The 24,575-nt window shown below is 34.6% G+C and overlaps 2 protein-coding genes across 3 annotated transcripts in view; both read left to right on the forward strand.

The window, feature by feature from the left end:
• The first annotated feature begins 1,696 nt into the window (after positions 1 to 1,696).
• Positions 1,697 to 3,224, forward strand: LOC138938522 (uncharacterized). Its single transcript, XM_070305566.1, has 3 exons — positions 1,697 to 1,837; positions 2,285 to 2,497; positions 2,826 to 3,224. The coding sequence occupies exons 1-3, from the start codon at positions 1,697 to 1,699 to the stop codon at positions 3,222 to 3,224; spliced, it is 753 nt and encodes a 250-aa protein (XP_070161667.1).
• A 396-nt stretch (positions 3,225 to 3,620) lies between these two features.
• Positions 3,621 to 24,575, forward strand: part of LOC138938833 (amyloid beta A4 precursor protein-binding family B member 1-interacting protein) — a 141,157-nt gene continuing 120,202 nt past the window's right edge. The window contains exons 1-2 of one of the 2 annotated variants that reach the window (XM_070306146.1): positions 3,621 to 3,929; positions 3,966 to 4,013. The gene's annotated coding sequence lies outside the window, so the exon portion shown is untranslated. Of the gene's footprint in view, positions 4,014 to 24,575 lie in introns of both variants that reach the window. The other variant, XM_070306147.1, reaches the window with a different exon arrangement.

Genomic DNA, 24,575 nt, shown 5'->3' on the forward strand with positions numbered 1-24,575 from the left:
TATCAAAAATTTTAAACGATGGTACGAAGACCGAAATATTAATGTTCACTCAAGGTCATTTATCAAATACAGACTGACAAACTTTCTTTTATTTTCTGTGATTATACGCTCATTGTGTATGATTCATGTATACTCGCGTAGACCGACAATAAAAATGACAATAGAAAGTGAGGATTTTCAAAGAAAATGTTTTACGAGCGTGTAAATCCGACAGGGAAAGTTAAAGACAAATAGATATTACAATTGAACGACAAACAGATGACAGGATAGACAAGACAATTTTCGAGCATATGTTCATTCAAGCGGCATGTCATATGTCAAAAGAATGTTTTCTACGTAAATTATAAATAAATAAATAAGATAAAAATGTTGTAAATTGACAAAAAATTTGTTGCACGATTTCGATAAATCTTAAAATTTTCCTTTTCTCATGTTACATTTGTAAAAATTTTTGAATAGAATAGCGTTTTTTTTTTTTTCAAAGTTATATCCTTTAACGTTTGTAAGAAACTTTTTTTCTTTTTAAAATAGGAACTTTCTATTGTCATCTGTCTCAATCTATGTATGTACCAATTATATATTATATTATAGGCTGACAATAGCCGAAAATAAAAATTTATGGTTTTATAACTCCATAAGTTCGTAAGCCCATAATGTTGTAAATCATAAATGCCCATATAAATTTGTTATTTTTGTGCATGTTTTGTTGCTTTTGAGAATTTATTTGTAAAATCATAAACTTTTCAGAAAATAAAAAAAAAAAAAGAAATGGAATCACTGTTTTCGAAACTTAATGTTAGAATATTTCCTTAAATATGCAACGTGACTTATATCGCGATGAACCTCTTAGCATTAAAAATCATACATAAATAAATAAATATAAAAGAAAAAGAACACAAAAACCTTATTAGAAAAAAAGAAAATTCTACAGTATTTTTTATTTTCTCTCATCAGTAGACAATTCTCTGTATGAAATATATGTATCATTCTTTTAGAAAAAATTTCACATTTACACATTTTTTATTTCATATTTGTGATTTTTGACATTTGAATCCTGTTGTTGAGAAAAAATACGATATAATTAAAACTAATCAAATAATTGATTTTATATTATTGATTTATAATCGATTAAGCACAAATATAAGAGCTCCTTCAGTTTATAAATTATGTTTTGTGCGATGTATAGTTTATAGGCATAAAATCATAGACGTATAATATATATTATATTATGTCTATCTCTTTCTAAAAAAGGCATTAAACCTCGAACTCGAATATATTGAAGCCTCTTTTTCGCGATGCTGATTGGCCGTCTCATTTGTGCGCTGCGACTTGCTTCATTCGTGTTATTTGCAACTGTCAAATCATGCGAATTTTGACAGTTTGACAATTTGTGAGAGAAAAAATTGAAGTTAGGAAAGAAAAGTTAAAAAAATTGGGAAACGTCCATAAGTAAAAGCGCGCGTCTATGTTGTTCTAGTGCATATATAAAATTAGTACAGTTTCGCTAATATTTGTTTAATAAAAAAAATAAATATGACTATTTCTCCTTACTTCAAATTGCAGATTGACAGAAGACATTTGAAGATACGTTGCTCAATTGACATTTAACAACATCTTCCATCTCATAGTTAATAATAATTGTTATTACAAAATCAAAATCAGAATCAATTATCTTGACACTATGTCAAAAATGGTCATGGATGAAGAAAAAGAAGATAAATTTATGATCGAGATGGAAGGAAGAATGTACGCGCCTTTAGAGTGGGATTCACCGGCAATATGCAAGATACAGGATCTCAAAGAAGCGCAGTATGAAGAAGCTCTGCGTCTGATAAAAGTTTAGCAGCGCGAACGGAAGAATCTGAAAAGAATAAAATAATCCCGCGTGATAACTTGATTGCGTTAATCAATCTAGTTTTTTATTTCAATCATTCAACGAATGAACAAAGCTTCTTGTTGTCTGCTCCATATTTTCTCCCTTTTGTAAAAATCTTTTTTCGAGATGAATTCTTCGGTTAAAAAAAATCACGTTTATTTTACTCGACTATTCGCATTACTGTCAATAGTAAATTAGAATAAGTATCTCCATTTTGATTGTAAGAATGCACTTTTTTATGCGATGCATAAATAAAATATTAAATCGATTAGCGATCGAAATTTCGCTTCAACATCGCTCCCTCTCACTTTAACAATAATTTAATTCGATTACATTGTAGAGAATAATATGAAGATAAAAATAATCCCCTTATGAATATTACGAAAATGAAAGTTGATTCTTGTGCAGCATCATTTCTTTCGAGAGGAGCCCATGTGCAAAACGGTGTCCTTACTGCAGGATGAGAAATCTGTCAATGTATATCTCGATCTTATAAAAACGTGGATGAAAGACACCACCAGCTTGGTAGCTCTTAGTCTGGCATCGGGACGTGTCGTCGGAGTCGCTGTTACGCGAGTTAATAGTGATTCAGATAAATCCGATACGTATAATCGAGTGCAGGTACGTGTGTTATTATTATAGAGATAAATAGAGATGAATAGAAAATAATGTCTATTCGAGACATTTAAAAATGCGACACAAAACTATAATATCGAATATCAATATACATTAATATGCTTCAATATATTTTTTTTTTTTTTGTATAAAAATATCTTATGTAAATAGATATTATATAAAAATTATAACCTGTTACATTAATAATTAAATATATTATATTTAATATATATATATATATATATATATATTATATTGTATTTATTAAAAATAGATATATTATATTTATTTTTTAAAATAAGTATATAATATATATCCAAAATTTTTGATTTAGAATTTCGAGGGAAAGGCCTTGGAGAAAATTATGAGCTTAATCAGCGCTTTAATAAAACAAACGGACGCGTACAAAGAGCTCGAATGCAACGTGTATTTTCGAGTTCATATCCTATGCGTTCATCCGTCATATCAACAGAAGAATATTGGTGCCGCCCTCTTGAATACTTGCGTCCAAGTCGCGTCCACGCTGAATTTAGCGGCCATCGGTGGCGTTTTCGCGTCAGGTCGCAGTCAATCGCTCGCGTTAAAACATGGTTTCCGTCTCGTCACGGAAATCCGTTACAGTCGATGGATTATCGACGATCACGTTGTATTCGATGATACCGGCAAAGGGAATTACTCGGCCGCTTTTATGGGGATGCGAGTGTCTACCGAGGAATCGCTACGCAAGTCCTGAGATCAAAGAGGATCCTCAAGTAAGAATCTGATAAATTGATATCATGTATCGATTGAAAAAATCGAGAAAATTATGTTTTTTTACCCTACGAATCATCGCAAGAAATCAGATTTTTTTTACAAGATTAATATATTTATTCTGACAATTAATACAGATATTTTTTAAATGATCTATATATATATATATTTTTTTTTTTAATATTCCGACGATAATATTTAGCTTTTCGTAAACATTTATTGAACTGTGTTTATGTCAAATGCGTATAGAAATGCGCGCATTGAAGAAACTGAAACTTGCTTTCGCGGTGCAGCGATAGAGCGCGCTGATGTCGCGCGAGAGCGGTCGAGTCCGGGTCCGTTCGAAATGCGTGAAGGTGCGCGCGCAGTCGACGATAGGATGCGCAGTGGGACGGTCGCTGACAGCGTACCGAGTGCCGGCAGTCAGTGCATGACGGCCCGAGGCTTGTATCGAGATATATCGTGACTGTTCGCGCTCTCAATCTCGCGAGAAGTACGCCGCCAGTCCCGGGCCGCGCGATACTCGTTACGGGTAGAGGAACGCGAGTGAATCTTCCGTTGTACTTTGTCGCGTGCGTGTCCATCTCGACGTCCGGGAGTCGTGCGGTGCGTGATTACGCGGTGTACGACGGTAATCTTGGAGTGGACGGATTCACAGCGGAGGAGCCACACCGGTGCGACAAGAGACGAGAGAGAGAGAGAGAGAGAGAGAGAGAGAGAGAGAGAGAGAGAGAGAGAGAGAGAGGGCGGGAGTGAGCGACGAGTCATCCCGGTGAGTACACGGATCTCTTTTCAGTATATACGAACTTGACGTAAAAATCTTTTACACGACAGACACCTGACTCTTTCAATACACTGGTGCTGGTTTGTCTCGTGGACTCTTTCGCACGCTTGCGAAAAGAGCACGTCGGTCATTAATTAATGATTATATTTTATTACTGCTTCATTTTGCTTTCGATTATTACGACTCTGTAATAAAGCACTCGGAACATAGGTACATAAAATATGTTATCGACTTTTGCAATATATTTGATTCATGCGCATCCGCGCTCCACTCGTATAAAGGACATCTGAAATAATGGACAATTTCGAAACATTTGTATTATTTGAAATTGAAAACGATAACCCTCTGCGTAAATGTGAAATAAATTAAAACGGATCGATAGAAATTTATTACCGAAAATAATAACGATGGTAAAATAAAAGAAAGATACAATTTAAAAGTATTGAAAATACATCATGTAGTTTCTGTCGTGCAAAAATTAAAATTTATCATTACATAATTGAATCTTCCTCCCACACAGTAAAATGGAAAAATATTTTGTATATATATTTTTTATTAATCCGCTCTTTCTTATAGAATTTTTAATTTATTGGACGAAATTATAATAGTTCTTGTAAAGAATAAAGAATTTATATTAAATACGCGCGTTATAAAGTAACAAAAATTATATTCTACAAATAGAATAAACAATACTTGTCGCAAAAATAATATACGCAAAAAAAATATCGTTTTTTTTTTACTCTATTAGAGTATCGGCTCGCAAAGATGGATAATGAATATATGAAGAAAATAAAATATATAAGTTTCTTCGTGAGATTAGATACGGAAATAGAGAAAAAAATTTTTACGCGAGTATAGTAGAGATCATAACTATGATAAAATTTCGCTAAACTCGTCTAGTTTCGTTATCGCGGACCTCTCCTCATCCAGCGAGCTTGCGTCTCGAGTTACATTCGCGCGTGTTTTTTTTTTTTTTTTTTTTTTTTTTTCCCCCGAGAACACTCGCTAGCTTAGAGCCTCGCTCGATTTCATGAAATTTACGTTCGTCGACGATAACAACGGGGAACGTGTAATATTTCGAGAGGAAATAGGCAAAATCTGTGCACTAGTAGATTCAAAATGGCATTTCTCATCTCATTTACTCAACGATCGGCGTATTATTTTTATATTAAGATACATGAAGTTTCTCGAAGAAAGTTTTAAAGCAGCCGATGCCCCCGCGAGACATGACAATTTATCTCGCATAATTATTTCGCACGATGACGTCGAAGTCGATTTCCACGGGACCATCCTTGGAACACGAGGGTCAACGAGCGACACGCTTGCTCGACACGATGTTTAACGATGCGGAAAATGTTCGGGGGCGGGGGGGGGGGAAAGGGAGGGGAGGTGGGAATCGACTGGCAAGACGATAGGCTGTGGAAAAGATATGCTATCTTTATTTCGTCATCATTTCATGAGAATCGTAATGAGGTAGCTGCCCGATGTACAACAATGTTAATGTTAATTACCATTTTTTGCCGATATATATATATTTTTTTTACTATATATAAAAAGATGTTCTATTTTTGTTATTATTTATGCGCGTTTCAGAGCAAAGAAATTGCCAAAATCTGAATAAATGATAACATTGTTTTTCTTCTTTATTCAATTTTAAGCAACTATGTATACTCTCTGTGAAGTTGGTCCCCCATTTTTAAAGTTTTAAAAAAATTGTTAGAGTTCTCTGGGTGACCCCAGAAGAGTTCTAAAGTTTTCTATCGAAGAGTTAGAAAGAGTTCCGTCGTTTAAAGCACCGAAAATGGCATTTGAAGATATGGAGGAGAGGGGGGGGGGGGGTTGGGGAGGGGGAGCAACTTATATGTTATGTTAATAAAGTATCGTTTTGCAATCCGTGACAAATGTTATCACTGCGATTTTCTCGGTATAATAAATTCGATTGATTTTGGCAAATCAGGCAAGGTTATAACGACGTGGTTAACATTAACATTGTCGCAAGCGCATTGACGTGAAAGGCACGTGGAAATCCATGTGCGATAAAGAGCTTGACGTAATGAGACGACTCGAGCATCGTCGAGAGTTTCGAAAAATCGTTTGCAAAATCACACATTTCGTCGAAGATTTGTGAGCGATTGAAAAAAATTTCGATCAGAATACAATTTGATAAAAATGTAAGTAACTATATATACGAGCTTTTCTATGTGTAAATACATAGATAAGATGATTCGTAATCGTTTTCCAAATTAATTTACGTATACCAAGAGACATCCAAAATATATCTTGCATTTTTTTTATATACAGGGTGTCCCATTTTAAAGGACCCACTCAAATATCTCAGAAACACTGCGTTAAATCGAAAAATGTTTCAAACAAAAGTTGTGTGGCTTCAAGGGGGCCATAAGACGGTGACAATGATTTGACCTTGGAAAATCATTTGAAGATCATGTGAAGGTCAACTTTAAAATCTTAATTGGAAACCCCCATTTTTTATTTAGTATTCTTGTAGCTGACATCGAGAGCTTTCCAAAACACTATAATAAAGTATTTTTTCATTAAGTACTTTTTGAGTTATTTTATATTTTAATCTGACATATTTTGATATATAAAATTAAATATCTCGTAAAATATTCAGTTTTCGATAATCTTACCGTAATACTTCTATGTACAGAATAATGAGACAAATGAATTAGTATAAAAAAAAATTGTTTTTAAGAAAATTATTTACAATGTATTTTTTTAAACAATTATTTGTTTTTTTTGGCACTAATTAATTTGTCTCATTATTCTGTACATAAAAGTATTACGGTAAGATTATCGAAAACTGAATATTTTACGAAATATTTTATTTTTTATATCAAAATATGTCAGATTAAAATACAATATAAAATAACTCAAAAAGTACTTAATGAAAAAGTACTTTATTATAGTGTTTTGGAAAGCTCTCGATGTCAGCTACAAGAATACTAAATAAAAAATGGGGGTTTCCATTTAAGATTTTAAAGTTAACCTTCACATGACCTTCAAATGATTCTCCAAGGTCAAATCATTGTCACCGTCTTATGGCCCCCTTGAAGCCACACAACTTTTGTTTGAAACATTTTTCGATTTAACGCAGTGTTTCTGAGATATTTGAGTGGGTCCTTTAAAATGGGACACCCTGTATATTTAACAGTATAATTTATTACAAATCATATGTTCAATCGTATCGATGAAAACGATTCTCGAGTACAAAGCTTAATTCGAGAAGGGGGTGTACCTGAACCTTCCCGTGCCAACGTACCAGAATTTAACGCGGAAGTCGTTTCTTTGCATCGCTAAAACGCCTCTTATCTCGAGACCCATTAGGTATCGGATCCCGAGGTGGAATCGGTGGGGGAATCCTCTCGCTGCCGATTACGGCCGTACCGGAAGCGGAATGTCGTTACCGAGGCACGATGATGTTGTCGCCGATGGTCTCGCGAGGAGGTTGCGCGTTCGTGCGGCGGCATGGAGCATGCGCGCTAATGACGATAATGATAATAATACTAATGACGATAACGTCGGGACGATCGCGAACGCGAAACGCAATCACGGGAACCTAAATACGGGCTCCATTGCAATTATCACGTTCGCTCGATAATACCGTGCGAATCGCGTAGAATCGAATCACACGAATTTTCATGTAAATGTCTAACGCGATGAAAGACAAACGCGCTTTGCGATTAGAATATGTTCGACGATTTATTTTAATTTTACGCGATTCTCTTGCTTCACTTTGCGACCCCGCGAAATTTATCACGCGATTGAGATAGCTCTTTCTGGATTTATTAAAATTAAACGTTAATTCCAAATGTCATTATTATTCTTACAATAATGTAATTAAATATATTATGAATATATACCGTCAAATATCTCGGTATATTTAATCTGTTAAAAAATAATTTTCTTATTCTTAACGTTTTTTTCGTCTTTATTCCACTGTACTTTGACGGTATATGTAGGCATGATAAGAATATTTTTTTATCATGCGTGCAATAACATTCTTACTATATCCGTGAAGGAGGAGAAAAATGACGAAATATATTAATAATATATATAGTGGTGTGAAAAATATAAATATGTTAATAAGATAGGTATTTCATTGCTAGTATTATACGCCAACACACCTGAAGATGCGACTGTTCGAAAGTTAATTTCACGCACGCATACACTCTCGTACGCTATAAGGGAGAACAATGGCGTATTTATGGACACTGAGTGAGAGTACTCTCGTTTCGAGGACGGTCACTCAAGTAGTGAATTACGGAAGTTAACGATAAAGTACCGGCAAATAATAGAGAAGAGGAGGAAAAGGGGGAATGTCGGTTGTCGCTCTCGCCTATCATCTCGTCGACATATATTATCAATAGACATTTCTCACTTATTCGATATAGGGGAGAATGTTTCATTAATATTTAATCTCGTCATCACATTGTCACGTAAAAATCATCTATGTGTGAAGAAATACACGTTTTATACATTCCAACCAAGATAGAGATATGAAAAATGAAAGATATCGAAAAATGTTTCAAACAAAAGTTGTGTGGCTTCAAGGGGGCCATAAGACGGTGACAATGATTTGACCTTGGAAAATCATTTGAAGGTCATGTGAAGGTCAACTTTAAAATCTTGTATGAAAACCCCCATTTTTTATTTAGCATTCTTGTAGCTGACATCGAGAGCTTTCCAAGACACTATAATAAAGTATTTTTTCATTAAGTACTTTTTGAGTTATTTTATATTTTAATCTGACATATTTTGATATAAAAAATTAAATATTTCGTAAAATATTCAGTTTTCGATAATATTACCGTAATACTTCTATGTACAGAATAATGAGACAAATTAATTAGTGCAAAAAAAACAAATAATTGTTTAAAAAAATACATTGTAAATAATTTTCTTAAAAACAATTTTTTTTTTTTTATACTAATTGATTTGTCTCATTATTCTGTACATAGAAGTATTACGGTAAGATTATCGAAAACTAAATATTTTACGAGATATTTAATTTTTTATATCAAAAGATGTCAGATTAAAATATAAAATAACTCAAAAAGTACTTGATAAAAAAATACTTTATTATAGTGTTTTGGAATGCTCTCGATGTCAGCTACAAGAATGCTAAATAAAAAATGGGGGTTTCCATTTAAGATTTTAAAGTTGACCTTCACATGACCTTCAAATGATTCTCCAAGGTCAAATCATTATCACCATCTTATGGCCCCCTTGAAGCCACACAACTTTTGTTTGAAACATTTTTCGATTCAACGCAGTGTTTCTGAGATATTTGAGTGGGTCTTTTAAAATGAGAGACACCCTGTATATTTTTACTTCGATTTAGATGTAAATCTAGAAAATTGTTAGAATATTTGTCGCCATTTTGGCGTCGATTGTTTGGCGGTTATTGACCTTGCTCGTCACCTCTATCGCAATTACGATGCGTCGTGCGCTTTTCAAGGATATTGAGTTACCGCCGATCGATGAAATACTCGCGACGCTTCTTTCCGCTCCGTTTCCCCTCGCTTTTCCCGAGTCTCGATATATTCGCGGTTCATCAAAAAATTCCTTTGTCATTTCTCTCTCTGGTATTATACGGGAGACGGTCTGCCGATGCGGGTATTGAATACCCCGGAATACTCCTTCAATCTTAATCATTCTCCTTAAAAGAGGTCAATGACGATAAATATCGTCATCTTTTTAATCTCCATTAGAAGCTTTTCTATCGGAATTTTTCGATATGCAACATTCTAAAGAATCTACTAATTACGATCTGAATGAAAATTTTCTTAATTAAAAATGCAAATGAAATTAATTTCATTTTCCTTAATTTGTTTTTCGCATATGAAACACTCTGTATATAGATACGTTGTCCATTAATAAAACTCACTCTTTTCACGAGAATGTTCTTTAGTAAAGGAAATGCTTTGGACTTGTAGACGCGAGAAAGGGGTTTTTTTCTTTTTTTTTGCCGCGAGTATTTGCGCGTGTGTACAGAAAGAACTCACCCTATATATGTGTCCGTATATAATAATGTATATATAATATGTAATACATGAAACGCAACTTGTTTTCCTTATGTGAAATTCGATGCGCGTTTCGTATATATTCTGCGTCCGTGTATAAAACTCTATTTGTTGGGCGCGTAACAAGCTATATATATATATATATGTGTGTGTGCAAATATATATGTATGTGTAATGCGTGGGATGTACACACCCTTTTCCGCAGCACTCGGTTCAGAATGCAGACGAAAAAAATATGCCCAATAAAAGTAACTTCTAAAGCTGTTGCAACGGGTCTTTTTTCGTCTCGTGTCAGGTTTTTGACTGAGGCAAGAGACTGATTTATTGCGGTTAAGAGATATCCTCGTGACTTGAATAAGTAAAAAGCAGTTACATGAATAATAATCGGATATGCATCCTTCGTCGCTTATTTCCTCGACGAGAATTCCTATATCACTCTTTATTGCAACTTAATCTCCCCAGCAGGTGTTTCTGTAGAATTCTTAAATTTCTCCGGTATCAATTTTTTCATTACGTTTATTCATTATATACAAAGAAAATTTATTTAAATTATTAATATATTTCTTACAAAATAATATATCCCGTACCAAGTGTTCCTTCCTTTTCCTCCTCTGGTTTTAACGAGCTTCGAATATATTGTAATATAAATAAAAATAAAGGATATGTTTCTTTTTTTATAAATGCTCAATGTTACATTGAAAAGTTAAAACATCCAAATAGTTTTTTTTTTTTTTTTATGTTTTTCAAAGGGGGATGTCTCAGCCTCTTAAAGTAGATTAAGCACTGGAAAAAAAATATGCGTTTCTTATTTTTATCCAATATATTATAACATATTTAAAACTTATCAAAATCGTGGAAAGAGAACGCGTTGCGCGTGTTCCCTTGTTAGATGATTCTCTGTCAAGTACACTAACATTATAAATTTTAATTTTCAATGACTTTGCTTTGTTTTTGAATAATGTTACTCCCTGAACGGGATGAAGAATCAATCGAAAGATTAAAGCCAATTAATTGGATTGATGTAATCGTTCGTTAATCGATACGCAGTAAGATCGCCTGATCTCATGCTGTCCTTGGAATAGAGTGAGGCCAATCTGCGCATCGGCAACGGTGATCCTGGTTTTTATCGAGAACTGTTATCGTTTGCAAACATTACTTTATCAGGATCACAAAACATACATGAGCGAGCGCGCAAGATACGCAAACACCCGCATGAATACGCACAACTGCTGCGTATGATGATAAACGTACCGGCGGTTATCTCCCATAGCCGATACAACGATTCCTTGTATTTTTGACAGCGGATTATCGTTTCGCTATCGGAACGATTATTATTTCGTTTTTCTATGTTACATAGCGCCTCGATTTTTAACGCAAATGAACGTACCGTATATATATATTTTTTTTATGTATTGTGAGAATTTTTGAATCATTTTACCTGTCAAAGGGAGTAAATTTTTTTAATAAAAAAATTAATTATTAATTTTATTAAATTTTTCCGCATATATCATACAGCACACTATAAATATTTATATGACATATTAGGTAAAAATAAAATAATTTTTATCGATAATCTTTGAAAGATTTTTGGAAAATATTTTATGCCTATGTAAAACTAAACGCATTTTCTCTCTCTCTCTCTCTCTCTTTTCTTTCTTTGAGCATAGTCTTGAGATCAGAATCTTGCGAGATTAAAGGATTATTTGAGCATTTTCGGCATTAAGGAGTCGCAAAATCCCCTTCTCTCTCGACAACGCTGTTGCTCGACCGTATCTTCGATGCGGGTTTGCATTCAAGCTCAATCGGAATCCCTGATTTTTTTTCATCGCTTTTTCCTCCCTCCTTCCTAGACCACCTTGAATCTTGGAACAATATTGCTATCGACGGGGATCTCGCGGCACTCGTCTTTTCCCGTATTCTCCCCGGGGACGCTTTTATCGCGAATGTTTACAGGGTCCATCTTCGCACCCCTCTTTCTCTTGTAACTTCCACCGGAGTCACTTTTACGTTCGCGACCCTCCCGATAATGTATCCCGGGTATGCACACGTGGTACGCATGCACCCTCGTAAATATCGGAGCGCGAGATTTTTCGTGGGATGTGTCGCGGCGAGTTTTAATCTCTTCGGGATCCGACGAGAGTAAAGAGTCGCTAAAAGGTTTCCTTTGAAGAGAACATCCTCTCTTTTGTGACAAATTCTATTCGCCGACAGAATTTTCGACTCCCGCTGTTGAATGAAAGGGGGGGAAAAAAAAAAGAGCAACAGGAGAGAGTGAGAAAATCTTGACGAAAAACGCGATTATCGAAAATTGAATTATAAAATTAGATTTAAACTTCGACACGATAAAAATAACAAGTTTTATTTTCAATTTGCATTTATTTAATTTTTTTTTTTTTTTTTTTAATATTGTTTACGATATCATAAAATTTATTATTGTTAGAATACAAGCACTCGAATTTTGCACAATTTATTCGGAAACTGTTAATTATCGCGAGTAACGTAATTTGCGCATCGGGCAAGACAGAAACGACCGTAGGGGTGGTTTTTGTAAAAGACGACGGTGAGATAAAGAAATAAGCGGCGTTCGTGTTCCGCGCGTGCCTTCACTGCTTTTTTAAAGGTCGTGACGTGTGCAAGTGCAGCCCTCGTGTTTCGGCGGTCTGCACGCGATCCCAACATTAATTTCACGTCGCACGCGTGCCGCGGTAACTTCCGCTGACGTACTCCCCTCCCTTTCCCCGTCTGCCTCCTTTCCCCTCGTGCCTGGTTCGCGTGCATCGTTTCCATATTTTTGCTTAATCGTGTCATTTAGGTAAGCGATTTATAATTTGCCATTCGTCTTCATGAATTTGTCGCTCGCTTTGCTCTCGAAAAATTATTGGATCCGATTGGCATTTCCGATGATTCGCATTTCAAATTCTCGCATCAATCATCTCTTTCTTTAGGTTTTAAAAAATATTTCAAAAAAATTTCTCTGTTATTTTTAAACAAATTTTAAAAGACAGAAAAACAAATTGAATATTAATACGTCACGTTTGGAGAGAATCAAAAATTTTCGATTTATGATTATTTATCTTTTCGAGAACAACATTTGGAATTATGTAATTACAATGTCGTTATTAAATTAATTTAACTATCTTTATTCGTTATTTTCTTCCTATACTCATTGCTAAAAGGTAATACAAAATATTTTCGTTTCAATTATTCAAGATCACGAAATTGTAGCGGCTAATATTTGAAGTACGTTTGAAGAATAAGTAAAATGTCGCGGAAAGGGTGTCCTCGCTGTTCCCCATACAATAGAAATGCCGTCTCAGGAATTTATTACGACACAGTTCCACAATTTATGGAAAGGTTCAAACGCGATGTATATAAATTTTCAATTTTTTTTAAACGAGATCAATCTACAATATACTGGGTGGCCCATTTTAATCCATCCAGTCGAATATCTCGAAAATCAAGCCCGGAAGAGAAAAATGTTTCAGACAAAAGTTGTTTGGTTTCGAGGGGACCATGAGATGGTACCATTGGTTTGACCTTGAAGAGTCATTTGAAGATCACGTGAAGGTCAACTTTGAAATCTTAAACGGAAACCCACATTTTTTACTTAGTATTCTTGTAGCTTGCCTCGAGAGCTTTCCAAAACACTATAATAAACTATTTTTTTATTGAGTACTTTTTGAGTTATTTTATATTTTAATCTGACATCTTTTGATATAAAAAATTAAATATCTCATAAAATAGTTAGTTTTTGATAATCTTACCATAACACTTTTATGTACAGAATAATGATACAAATCAATTAGTCTAAAAAAATAATAGTTTTTAAAAAAATTATTTACGATGTATTTTTTTAAACAATTATTTTTTTTTTGTACTAATTGATTTGTCTCATTATTCTGTACATAAAATTATTACGGTAAGATTATCGAAAATTGAATATTTTACGAGATGTTTAATTTTTTATATCAAAAGATGTCAGATTAAAATATAAAACAACTCAAAAAGTACTTGATAAAAAAATACTTTATTATAGTGTTTTGGAAAGCTCTCGATGTCAGCTACAAGAATACTGAATAAAAAATGGGGGTTTCCATTTAAGATTTTAAAGTTGACCTTCACATGACCTTCAAATGATTTTCCAAGGTCAAATCATTGTCACCACCTTATGGCCCCCTTGAAGCCACACAACTCTTGTTTGAAACATTTTTCTCTTCCGGGCTTGGTTTTTGAGATATTCGACTGGATGGATTAAAATTGGCCACCCAGTATATTATAGTTCAATGAATTCTATAACTAAATTGATTCATGTACAAAATGTTATACGTTTGTTTCAGAGAGATTGAAACAGTAATGATCTTGATTAATCAATGCTACGAAAAAAAAATATACTTGACCGTCAGTCATCGCGAATAAACATAAAGATAACTTTTATGTTCTTTACATCGTAATTCGAGATTATCATAATTACAATAATATCATTAATGTCGCCTGGAATTTCGCGAATTCGTAGGAAGGATAGTCTCTGTCCGGATGTTATAAGTGCTAGCGCATGATAGAGTAAAATCTATTCTCTATAGGTTTTAGTTATACATAGATAAAATTTTTTCTCTCCATTTCGCAATTCATTTTAGTCCGCATCTGCCGTGCAATATTTTCCATCAGTATACTCATCTGAATCACTTCTGCTCTCATCGCGTCTGTCGGTTCGGTGATTTGGAAACTTTACGAGCGCTCTGCGCTCGGGAATTTGCACACTCGCAGCTTGCATTGAATTATACAATGCGTCGCGCGCTCCATAATGATGCACTTCATTCCGCGAAATTACCGCCAGATAGGGATGCTCGTAACTGCAAAACTGCGGGAAGCGAGGTGATTATTGTACACTTACGTCGATGTTGCATTTCTGCAAACTGCTCGTCGCGACGAGAGTGGAATATTACACAGTTTAACAACGAGCAATTTCCTTTTACATCTAAGAAAGAGAGCAAGATTAGTCCTTCCTAAGTTTTTCGATGTTAATAATAAATACGATTAAGGTTCCAAAATCATCGTAATTTTGTGAAATTCAAGATTTTAGAATAGTAAGAAATACTATATCTTGATGTATTTCATAAAAAAATATTGCAGGTAATGTGTTGAAAAATTTTTATTAATTAAAAATTAAATATATCGCTAGAATTCTGTTCTATCTTTAAAAAAAGAATTTGTGAAAATTAAAATTAATAAAATTTTCATGATTAGATATTGGTTGCATCGCGAAAAAGTTATAAATTAAATTGTTGAATATTTGTAGTACAATATAAATAATTCTTTTACACCGTGCTTTTTTTTTTTAGACGAACGATAACATCGTTAGATAATTTGACTAAAATAAATTTTCAATGATATCTGTGTTACACTCTTTTCATAAGATGTTTCAAAAGGGAACAAGTCTTTTGAAGAGAACGAGTTATGAATTAAACTTCCCGTGAGAGAAGATATTTCATATGTCACAATTTATAGAGATATATTATATCCTTTTTATTATTATTATTATTATTATTATTATTATTATTATTATTATTATATATAAATGAATTTCGAATAGCGACAGTTTTTTCGTATAAACATGCGAAATTGGTAAACTTGAGAAACTGATTCATTTGATCCGCGAAAGGATTATTAGAAAATCCAAATTCCTCGTTACAGTCGCGCGCGGTTTAGCTCCTCGATTCGTCTTCACAGCTGCCGCGGCCCAGAAGGCGCCCGTCTCTAAATTTACTCTCGGGCCATCTCTTTCACGTCCCCTTTCTTCCCACGTTCCCTCTTCTTCCTCCTCCTCTTCTTCTTCTTCCCCTGCTCTCCGGCTTTCCGGTTTCTCGGCGCCCTTAACGACTCTCTCACGGAAGTTCGTTAATGCACATGCCTGTCCTATTATTAGATCGCGCGTCTCGCCGCGCGTTTGTTCGCTCCTCTTCTTTTTTTCGGTCGCGATTTCTCCATCGATCTCTCTCCCCTTGTTCCTTGTTTCTCTCCCATTGCGGAATCGCATCGAGATCGATCGATTCTCTCGCGCGCGAGTCGAACTCCGCTCTCGTGCTTCGAGAAAACGATCGATAGCAGCGCGATATTTCGCCCCCATAGTCGCTCGAAGAGAAAGGAGTGGAGAAAGGGAAGGAACGAGGGGAAGAGTGACGAGAGGAAGCGAGATCGTTTCTCCTCATTCCATTAAAGGCGAGTTTACATGGCTCGCCTCTTGACGAGTCCGTCCCCGGAATGAAAAAAGGAAGATGGACAAAGTAAACAATGATCATCCGCGGTTGGAATGCGGTAAAAGAAACCGCGCCGCAGTTACGTTTATTTTGTACGTTTTATCTGTAGTCTGAGATCGTATAAATCGTGTTAACAATATTTAATCTATTAATTTCATATATATGTATATATATATTTTTTAAATAATTTCTCACTAGAATCCTTTGATTTTTATTCATAAGCTCCGTTTTGATCATAAAATTTATAAATATAGTTGATGCCATATATTACGAATAGAATTGATCAATCTATAGATTTATCTGCGTGAATTTAATTTGAAAATTTAAAAAAAAAGATCAATGTTTTCTTGTCTCTTTTTAATCGAATTTGATGAAAAGGCGAGGAGATATATTAAGGAGGAAAAAAAAAAAAGGAAATGATAAAGCCATGTTTAGGAAACCGTGGTCAACAAAAATTTTGATTCTCGATGGTAGTAATTAATATTCGTCAGAATGATATATAACAACACGCATGAGTTAATTATTATAAGAATATTAATGATAACTTTATGTGTAAATTTAATTCTATTTTCTCGTATCTATCCTCTCGTTCTTTAACACGTTTTTCCCAAGACACATTTACGTAGGAGCAAGTTATATATATGATGCCTAAGTGAAGTTCTTTATAGTCTTTCGCTGTGTCTTGGTAGACTGCTTCTCTTAGCGACTCGGTGATTCTCTCATTTGCCCTTGGCAGAAGCGGCAGGTACTAAAACTGCGGCGAGGGCTCGAAACAAAGCCAGCGGAGGCAGTATGCGCCATTTTCGCGCGATTTCCTTCTGTGCCGATGATTGCTGCACAGCGGCGTTTTTGTCTGCCGCGATTCAACCGTGCGGAAACGAAGAATCGTTTCTGCACGGAAACGCCGTCCGAGATAGCGCCAGCGCACCCCGTTCTATTATTCCACTGATAGGAATAAAAGTGCGCGAACACGAATTCATCATTCGTCCGTTTCTCGCAATTATCATCACGTTTATGCTCGTCCGTTTAAGCGTTGTTTGTCCGGAAGTGGAAGAAAAAGGACGCGAAAATGGATATATTTGATATATATTATTATATCGCATCATTTATCCTTTTTCATATAAAATAAATATTAAATTTAAAAACATTCAATTAATTTTTAATTAAATTTTTTATTTAATATTTAATACAAAAAAATAATTTATTTTACTTTAGTCACTGTATATAAATTTTAATTTAGGTAAAATATTTTTATTTCGTTAAAAATTTTTTTGAAATAAAAAAAATCAATCTTTTATTTAAATTTATTTATTTGAAATTAAAATTATAAGAAATAAAATAAAAATTTGATAATAAGAAATTAATATATGAATTTGAATATAAAATTTATCTTGGATAAAAAGATGCGTCTGTTTGAAATTTGAATCATATTTAAAATGTATTAAAAGTCAGGCGATACGATATAACGTAATAAAAAACTTTAAACATATTTATATCTGTAAAAATTCCTGCTTTTTTAAAGGTTTAACTTTCTTTCTTTTTTCAATTTGATAAAATTGGGGCAACTACAAGTACAATAGAATGTGGCAGAAACATCTATCGCAAATATTAAAATTCAACGGTGCCCTACTTTGACATAAGATATATCGTAATTTTTTAAAATTGTTTGTATTTAAAAAATTTTTAATTGCATATAAAATAAAGTTTATTTAATTATATATTTTTGACGATTTTAAATACAATGACATACACTGTTCTAACATAAGATGTAAACACTGTAAATAAGAATTGTCTAGTTATGTTTCGAATAATTCGCATTTTTGAAAATAATTCTTTATCATATTATTATTCTTGAATTATTTAATGTTGTTATTGTGTGTAAAAAATTTACGTAGCTTCTTGTCACGGATGAGAGCAAACAACATTATAGCCCCGAGAATAAATATCGCGTACTGTTATCGGACAGGATAATTGAGTGCATTAATAATATCCTGCGCAACCGCATTCGAAAAAGAAAACTCCGTGACTCACGCGATTCACAAATTCTCCTCATCCCTTGCAAGTACAGAACGATATTAAATTATACAATTAATTGCATAAACGAAAATACGCCTCTCTCATAATGCTGAAGAAATTTCACTGCTACGTACGATGACACCATCTCTACGCTTTTGCTCAAGTGGGCGAATGTTGGAGGCGGTATTAAGCTATTTAATTCCGATCGACGCACACACATACACATATTTTGCATCGACATTTCGACATGCCCGTTTCCGTTTCTCCTTTCACTTTTATTCGCTTTTATCGGTGACAGCTTGTTAATTAAATTTAAATTTGATACCGCGATATCTCTCTCAATTGCCGATCGTTGTTCGATAAAATTCTCTGCTATCCCACAATAATTATACATTTTTGCCATCGCGTTTCTGTATTTTACGCTGGTTGTTCTTTATTCTACGACAGATAATAAAATGATTAAGAAAATTAACATCCTTGTCTCTTAAATATTTAGAAATTGCGACTAGCTTAAAATTATTTATCAAGATTTTTTTATTATCTGCTTAACAATGGATCGAGAGAGAAAGAGAAAGACGGTTTCGGTATGAAATAAATTAAAAAGGACATTTAATTATTTTCAATTAAAGATTCCTTCTCAGAAATTCTTCTCTTAAAAAATAATTTAATTGCTATATTATTAATTTAATTATGAAATAGTACATCTACATTGATGCATATAATAATTACTTTATCATGTTGAAATGTATTGCCAATTATTTTGGATCTTTTTTATCAATTACAGTTCAACGAACTGTCTCAATCGGAGAAGCAATTGCCTTTTTCTGTTATTCTACTTTATATTCATCCTTCTTATATGTTAGTCTAACGCAACGTGGTTCGTAAAGGTGCGTTTTACAGCTCTTTTAACGCGTCGTAACGCGTACGGCTTACCTGATAAGGAAACACACGCACACACACGCGCGCAGGGGCGGAATTTGCATGCCCACACGTCTGCGCTTGCGTAGGTGTGGTGTAAAGGTAGATTCATGAACCGTTATTACGACGTTGAGTGGAATATCTCGTGTTCAGGGGTTAACGTCATGGCTGCGCAATTTATGGAAACATCGCGTCGAAGTTCATAAACATTACGTACGATTAGGATGATCACCCGAACAAATCATAAATTCCAGGGAACGTGTCAAGTTTTGGTTGCGTTGCAAGCTAGACATGCAGGATTATTTGCAGTCTACAGAGTGTTCTGAACTTATCATATTTATCTTCGCGGCCATAATTCATATTAAAATCAGGAAACTTTTTTTTTTTTTTTTTCGAGACATAAAAAAGGGCGTATAATATATTATAAATTATATTTATATATAAAGTATACAAATAAAGAAAACAAAAAAAAAACAATTTTATCAGTAAGATCTGCCCTATTTCTAGAACGATACAGCGTCATCGCTTGCCATTGACGCTTGTAAATGACACGACGAAGTATCATTTTAGTAACCATGTGATGTCTAATCATTTTTTATCGACAACACGCTTTCCGGTTTCAAGCCGCCGAGCGGCGTATTTCTGTCCCGGAATGGAACAACATTCGCGACTGACAGCGATAGCGGATAGATCGAGATACGGGAAGAAGGAAGCGCGCGAGCTCTCCTTGTTTGCAAGAGGAACGATTATCGTGCTTAATTAAAACGATGCTAACCACAAATCGCGATCGAGCGATTTTGCGTTTCGAGAGCGCCTTCTTTCATTTCAACCGATTATTGTACATAACCGTCGAGCTCTCGAGTCGACGGGCATAAAGAGCTTTCGTACAAGGGCGATTCATGTTTTATTCTTCGAGGGACAACCTTACGCTTTTCCAGATGATTTAATCACATAAGGGCCGCGCCCTTTTTGTACTTGGCGGTTTCATAAATTTTTCTACTCTTTTTTCATCCTTTGTACTTTTGTACCTTTTGATTTTAAATCAATACAGAGTTTTGAAACGTCGCTATTGATATCGATAAGAAGTAGATTAATGTCGACGTAATAATAATAGTAATATCTGATATATATTTGTCTGTATTTATGAAAATTATATTGGGCATGCTATGAACATTCGTTGAAAAATAATGGATAATAAATATAAAACATATCGAATATATCAAGTATATCATTTGACAATTAAAAATTCTAGACATACGTGTAATGATTTTTTTTTTTTTTTTCCCGATAGACATTTATTTTTCATCGATAAAGCATGTTATCGATATATAAATTTATCATCAATGTGAGTTTTTTTTTCAAAATAAGGATTTATGCAAAGTTAATGACGATAATGAATGTACGATGTATCATTGTGCGAAAACTGAAATACAAGTGACTTTCCAATACGGGAAAATTCGCTGATGCTTTAATTATAGCGGCCGGTTTATGCGACAATTAACGGGATTAAAAGAGAAGTCAAAGAGGTCTTTGCGCTTCAAGGTTCGTTCTCCGAAGGGTCGTTCTCGAAATTGCCAAGCTACGGTGTTTTATCAGCTTCCGTTCTCCGGTTAGATGACTGGGAGATTAATCCCTTGATCTTTTTAGACGACACCTTTTTCCGTTAAATATCCGCATTTGTACAATCTCAAGACAAGATATTAAATTTAATATCTCAAATTGGTATAAACTTTTTAAGATATAAAAAGGGGAAAAAAAGAATTTTTTTATTACGAACTCATTAAATTGTTCAGTATTTTTAATAATTCAAGAGAAAATGAATTTTTAATGAATATCTGCAAAAAGGGACACGTTAGACTTTTGTGTTTATTAAAATGGAAAAATTTCACGGATTACACAATCGATTTTTTTTTCTTTTTTTTCAACAGGGAAGATTTTAATTTAAGAAAAAAATCTATCATTAAAATTAAGATCATAGAAAATGTAGGACACGCGGTATAAATAAATATTTTACATTCATCTTATCTCTGAGATAAAAATAATTCGTTATTTGCTGATTTCTTGCTGGCGCGCTTTGGCTGCGGTTAACGCAAAATTTCTTAATATAGCAAAAAGAAGTAGCTACGTGATTGGTAGGTAAACCGCGCGCGAGATATATCGCCCTCGTTAACTTATCGATTTCTTTGCTGCCTACTGCCGTTTGTTAAGGCGGCCAAGTGTCGAAAGAACGCCGGAATGTCGTATGCAAACATCGTGACGCCCGCGCGAGCCAAGCGATGCAATTGCATGAGTCCCGCCGTGCTTTTAATTCGGAGCTGTCACTGACAGGTAAAAAGGCTTGCTCTTGCCGCTACTGTGTTTTATGTAAAATATAAACGATTTTTCTTCAATATATCGGCTGTAAGAAATTACGAGAAAAGTACGAGGGAAATTTCCCACAATGCAGAAACATGTAATTTTGCAAATAATTAAAGATCCCAAAAAATATCCCATCCTCAAATAATTAAAGAAACAAAATGATTTAAACGTTAATGAATAATATGTATTTTTATATACAGGGTGTCCCATTTTAAAGGACCCACTCAAATATCTCAGAAACACAGACAAATTAATTAGTGCCAAAAAAAACAAATAATTGTTTAAAAAAATACATTGTAAATAATTTTCTTAAAAACAATTTTTTTTTTTTATACTAATTGATTTGTCTCATTATTCTGTACATAGAAATATTACGGTAAGATTATCGAAAACTAAATATTTTACGAGATGTTTAATTTTTTATATCAAAATATGTCAGATTAAAATATAAAATAACTCAAAAAGTACTTGATAAAAAAATACTTTATTATAGTGTTTTGGAAAGCTCTCGATGTCAGCTACAAGAATACTAAATAAAAAATGGGGGTTTCCGATTAAGATTTTAAAGTTGACCTTCACATGATCTTCAAATGATTTTCCAAGGTCAAATCATTGTCACCGTCTTATGGCCCCCTTGAAGCCACACAACTTTGGTTTGAAACATTTTTCGATTTAACGTAGCGTTTCTGAGATATTTCAGTGGGTCCTTTAAAATGGGACACCCTGTATAACGATGATGAATATTTCAATGAAAGAAACAGATATTTAATTTCTTACCTATATATAACGGATGCAAAAAAAAAACAGTTTTCTTTTCTGTCTATTCCTCCTGTCTATATTCCATACGACAGAAATGTAGTAGATTTGAAAGATTAAATTTCAAAAAACAAGTTGCTCAAGTCTTCGGTGTAATTTTCGTATAAAGATGTCACGCGGATCGATACCGTTCTTTATGTTTCTCGTTACATCAAAGACGCCGCATGTATTGTATATGTTGGCGTAAAAAGTACTTTTGCGTAAAATACGCTAGAAGCGCGGCTCATGCTGCTCATACAGCGCGCCTGCATCTGCATCTCAAAGGACCGTGAGGGGAAGTCGTTTCGGACGAGCGATGACTACATATGCGGTGTACGCGCCTTACTTGAGACGCGATTGATGTTTCGCGTACTTACTCTCGGAATAGTAAAGTTAATATCCGTAAAAAAGCATGCCTCTCTCTTTTCTCTTTATTATTTAGAGACAAGCTCGTTTTTGTTCGGTAAAAATTTCGCCATAGCCACAGTCAACGGAAATAATCTCTACTTCGTGGAAGTTTCTATCCAGTGATTTGTCTTCGAGAAGAGAGAGAGAGAGAGAGAAAAAAAAGAAGAAAAGAGAAAATTTGATAAGCTAAAAAAAAAACTCTGTTTTTCGTCCTCAATAAACGTCTACGTTTCAATTTTCCGTCCGTCGGGTCATCAATTCGATTTCAATTCGATATCCAAAAAATGAAGATGAATATCTTGTAGATTAATATTCGAGATCCCTTCTTTCTCACGGAAAAATTGAAATTTTTGTCATCGGAGATAATGTAGGTAAATGGGGCTCGATCGACGCGGGAGCGTGGTATGAGAAAATTCCGGTGGTATCGTCGTGTGTCATCTCCGTTTCCGTTAAATTCGAAGGCTTCTACGATGATATATAGGGATATCTTCTCGATGACATCCCGGGGTCTCTCGCACGAGAACGATCGAGGGAACAAATGGGTCGTAGGGAAATATAATACATGCCCGCCCCTCTCCTCGCCTCATCTATCAACCGCGTTAATTAATAAAGTTAGCCCTAACGCGATATATGACGTTACGGTATCGTATCGCGGTGCTGTCTTCGTTACGAAAGCTTCGCTGATCGTGAACGGACGAGCATATCAAAGGATAGCTCTTCCTCTCCTGTCCATTAAACTTTCCCTATACATAATTTCGTTAATGTGCTCGATGATGTCACGATTACGTATCCATGCTTTGAAAAATGGAAATGGAAAGCGACTGAATTAAATACGATCTGTTTCTACGAAAAGAGAAAGATCGTACATTGCGTTTATCGAGTTTCGATTCGAGATTATTACGTTTTGTATGGGAAAATCGTGTATTTCGCAGGCGAAATTAATGTTCCGCGCGCGTAAACGCGAAACTGCGCGCGAACTCGTGCCGGAGAATTCAAATTGAGATTGCCGCCTCTCTTTGAGTCGGTACTTTTCGATCGAGCTCCGCACACACATTTGCATTTGTAGACTCGGCAAGAATCGCATCTGCCCCAATGTCCGGTGGAATAAAACACAAAATGTAAAATGTCATGCGGGAACGATGCCTTCGATTAATAAGTAATTAACGTGACACATTTCGTATAAACTTCTATTTCATTTGGGCGTATCGTGTGACAAATTCGCGTTTTTATTCGCTCTTGCCTTTTTAGATTAAAGACCTGGCGAGTTGTAATCGCCGAGAAATCGGTGATCTTTTACGCGATGAATAAAATGTCAAGTACGCATTCCATTTCAGATAACGTAAATTTCAAAGCGTGATTTCAAAAACAATTCCTTGACTTTCTCCCTGACAGTGCCGATAAATTTTTCTATAGGAAATATTATCTACACTTAGATAATTATAATTATATATAATTGACATTTCCATATTTCCGCCGAGTTATCGTCACGCCTGACGATGGGACGAAGGGGAGGGGAAGAGTTAATTAAGCGACATTTATTTTTTGCCTTTCAGGCAAAAACCGATGACAGGTAGAATGCGTTGTACAGTGAAGGTTAAACGCGTTTAGGGGAGGAAAAAAAACGAACGAACGTAAAATACGCTCGTGCTTAACGCACATCGCTCGGGGATAATGAAGCGCGACGTTGAGAAGCGGTGATTAAATATCGCTTGGCGACAAATGCGCGCGTTTCACGCATCGATGTTCGTCGATGACCG

This window comes from Polyergus mexicanus, unplaced genomic scaffold, assembly GCF_030449975.1.
Source record: "Polyergus mexicanus isolate NDT 795.1 unplaced genomic scaffold, iyPolMexi1.0 SCAF_13, whole genome shotgun sequence".
Classification (NCBI taxonomy): Eukaryota; Metazoa; Arthropoda; class Insecta; order Hymenoptera; family Formicidae; genus Polyergus; species Polyergus mexicanus.

What these genes read in the sequence shown, in the direction of transcription:
- LOC138938522 (XM_070305566.1), top strand. Translation starts at nt 1,697, where the DNA reads ATGGATGAAGAAAAAGAAGATAAATTTATGATCGAGATGGAAGGAAGA. An exon ending in AAGCTCTGCGTCTGATAAAA is followed by an intron (nt 1,838 to 2,284) that starts GTTTAGCAGCGC and finishes ATTCTTGTGCAG; the next exon opens with CATCATTTCTTTCGAGAGGA. An exon ending in ATACGTATAATCGAGTGCAG is followed by an intron (nt 2,498 to 2,825) that starts GTACGTGTGTTA and finishes TTTTTGATTTAG; the next exon opens with AATTTCGAGGGAAAGGCCTT.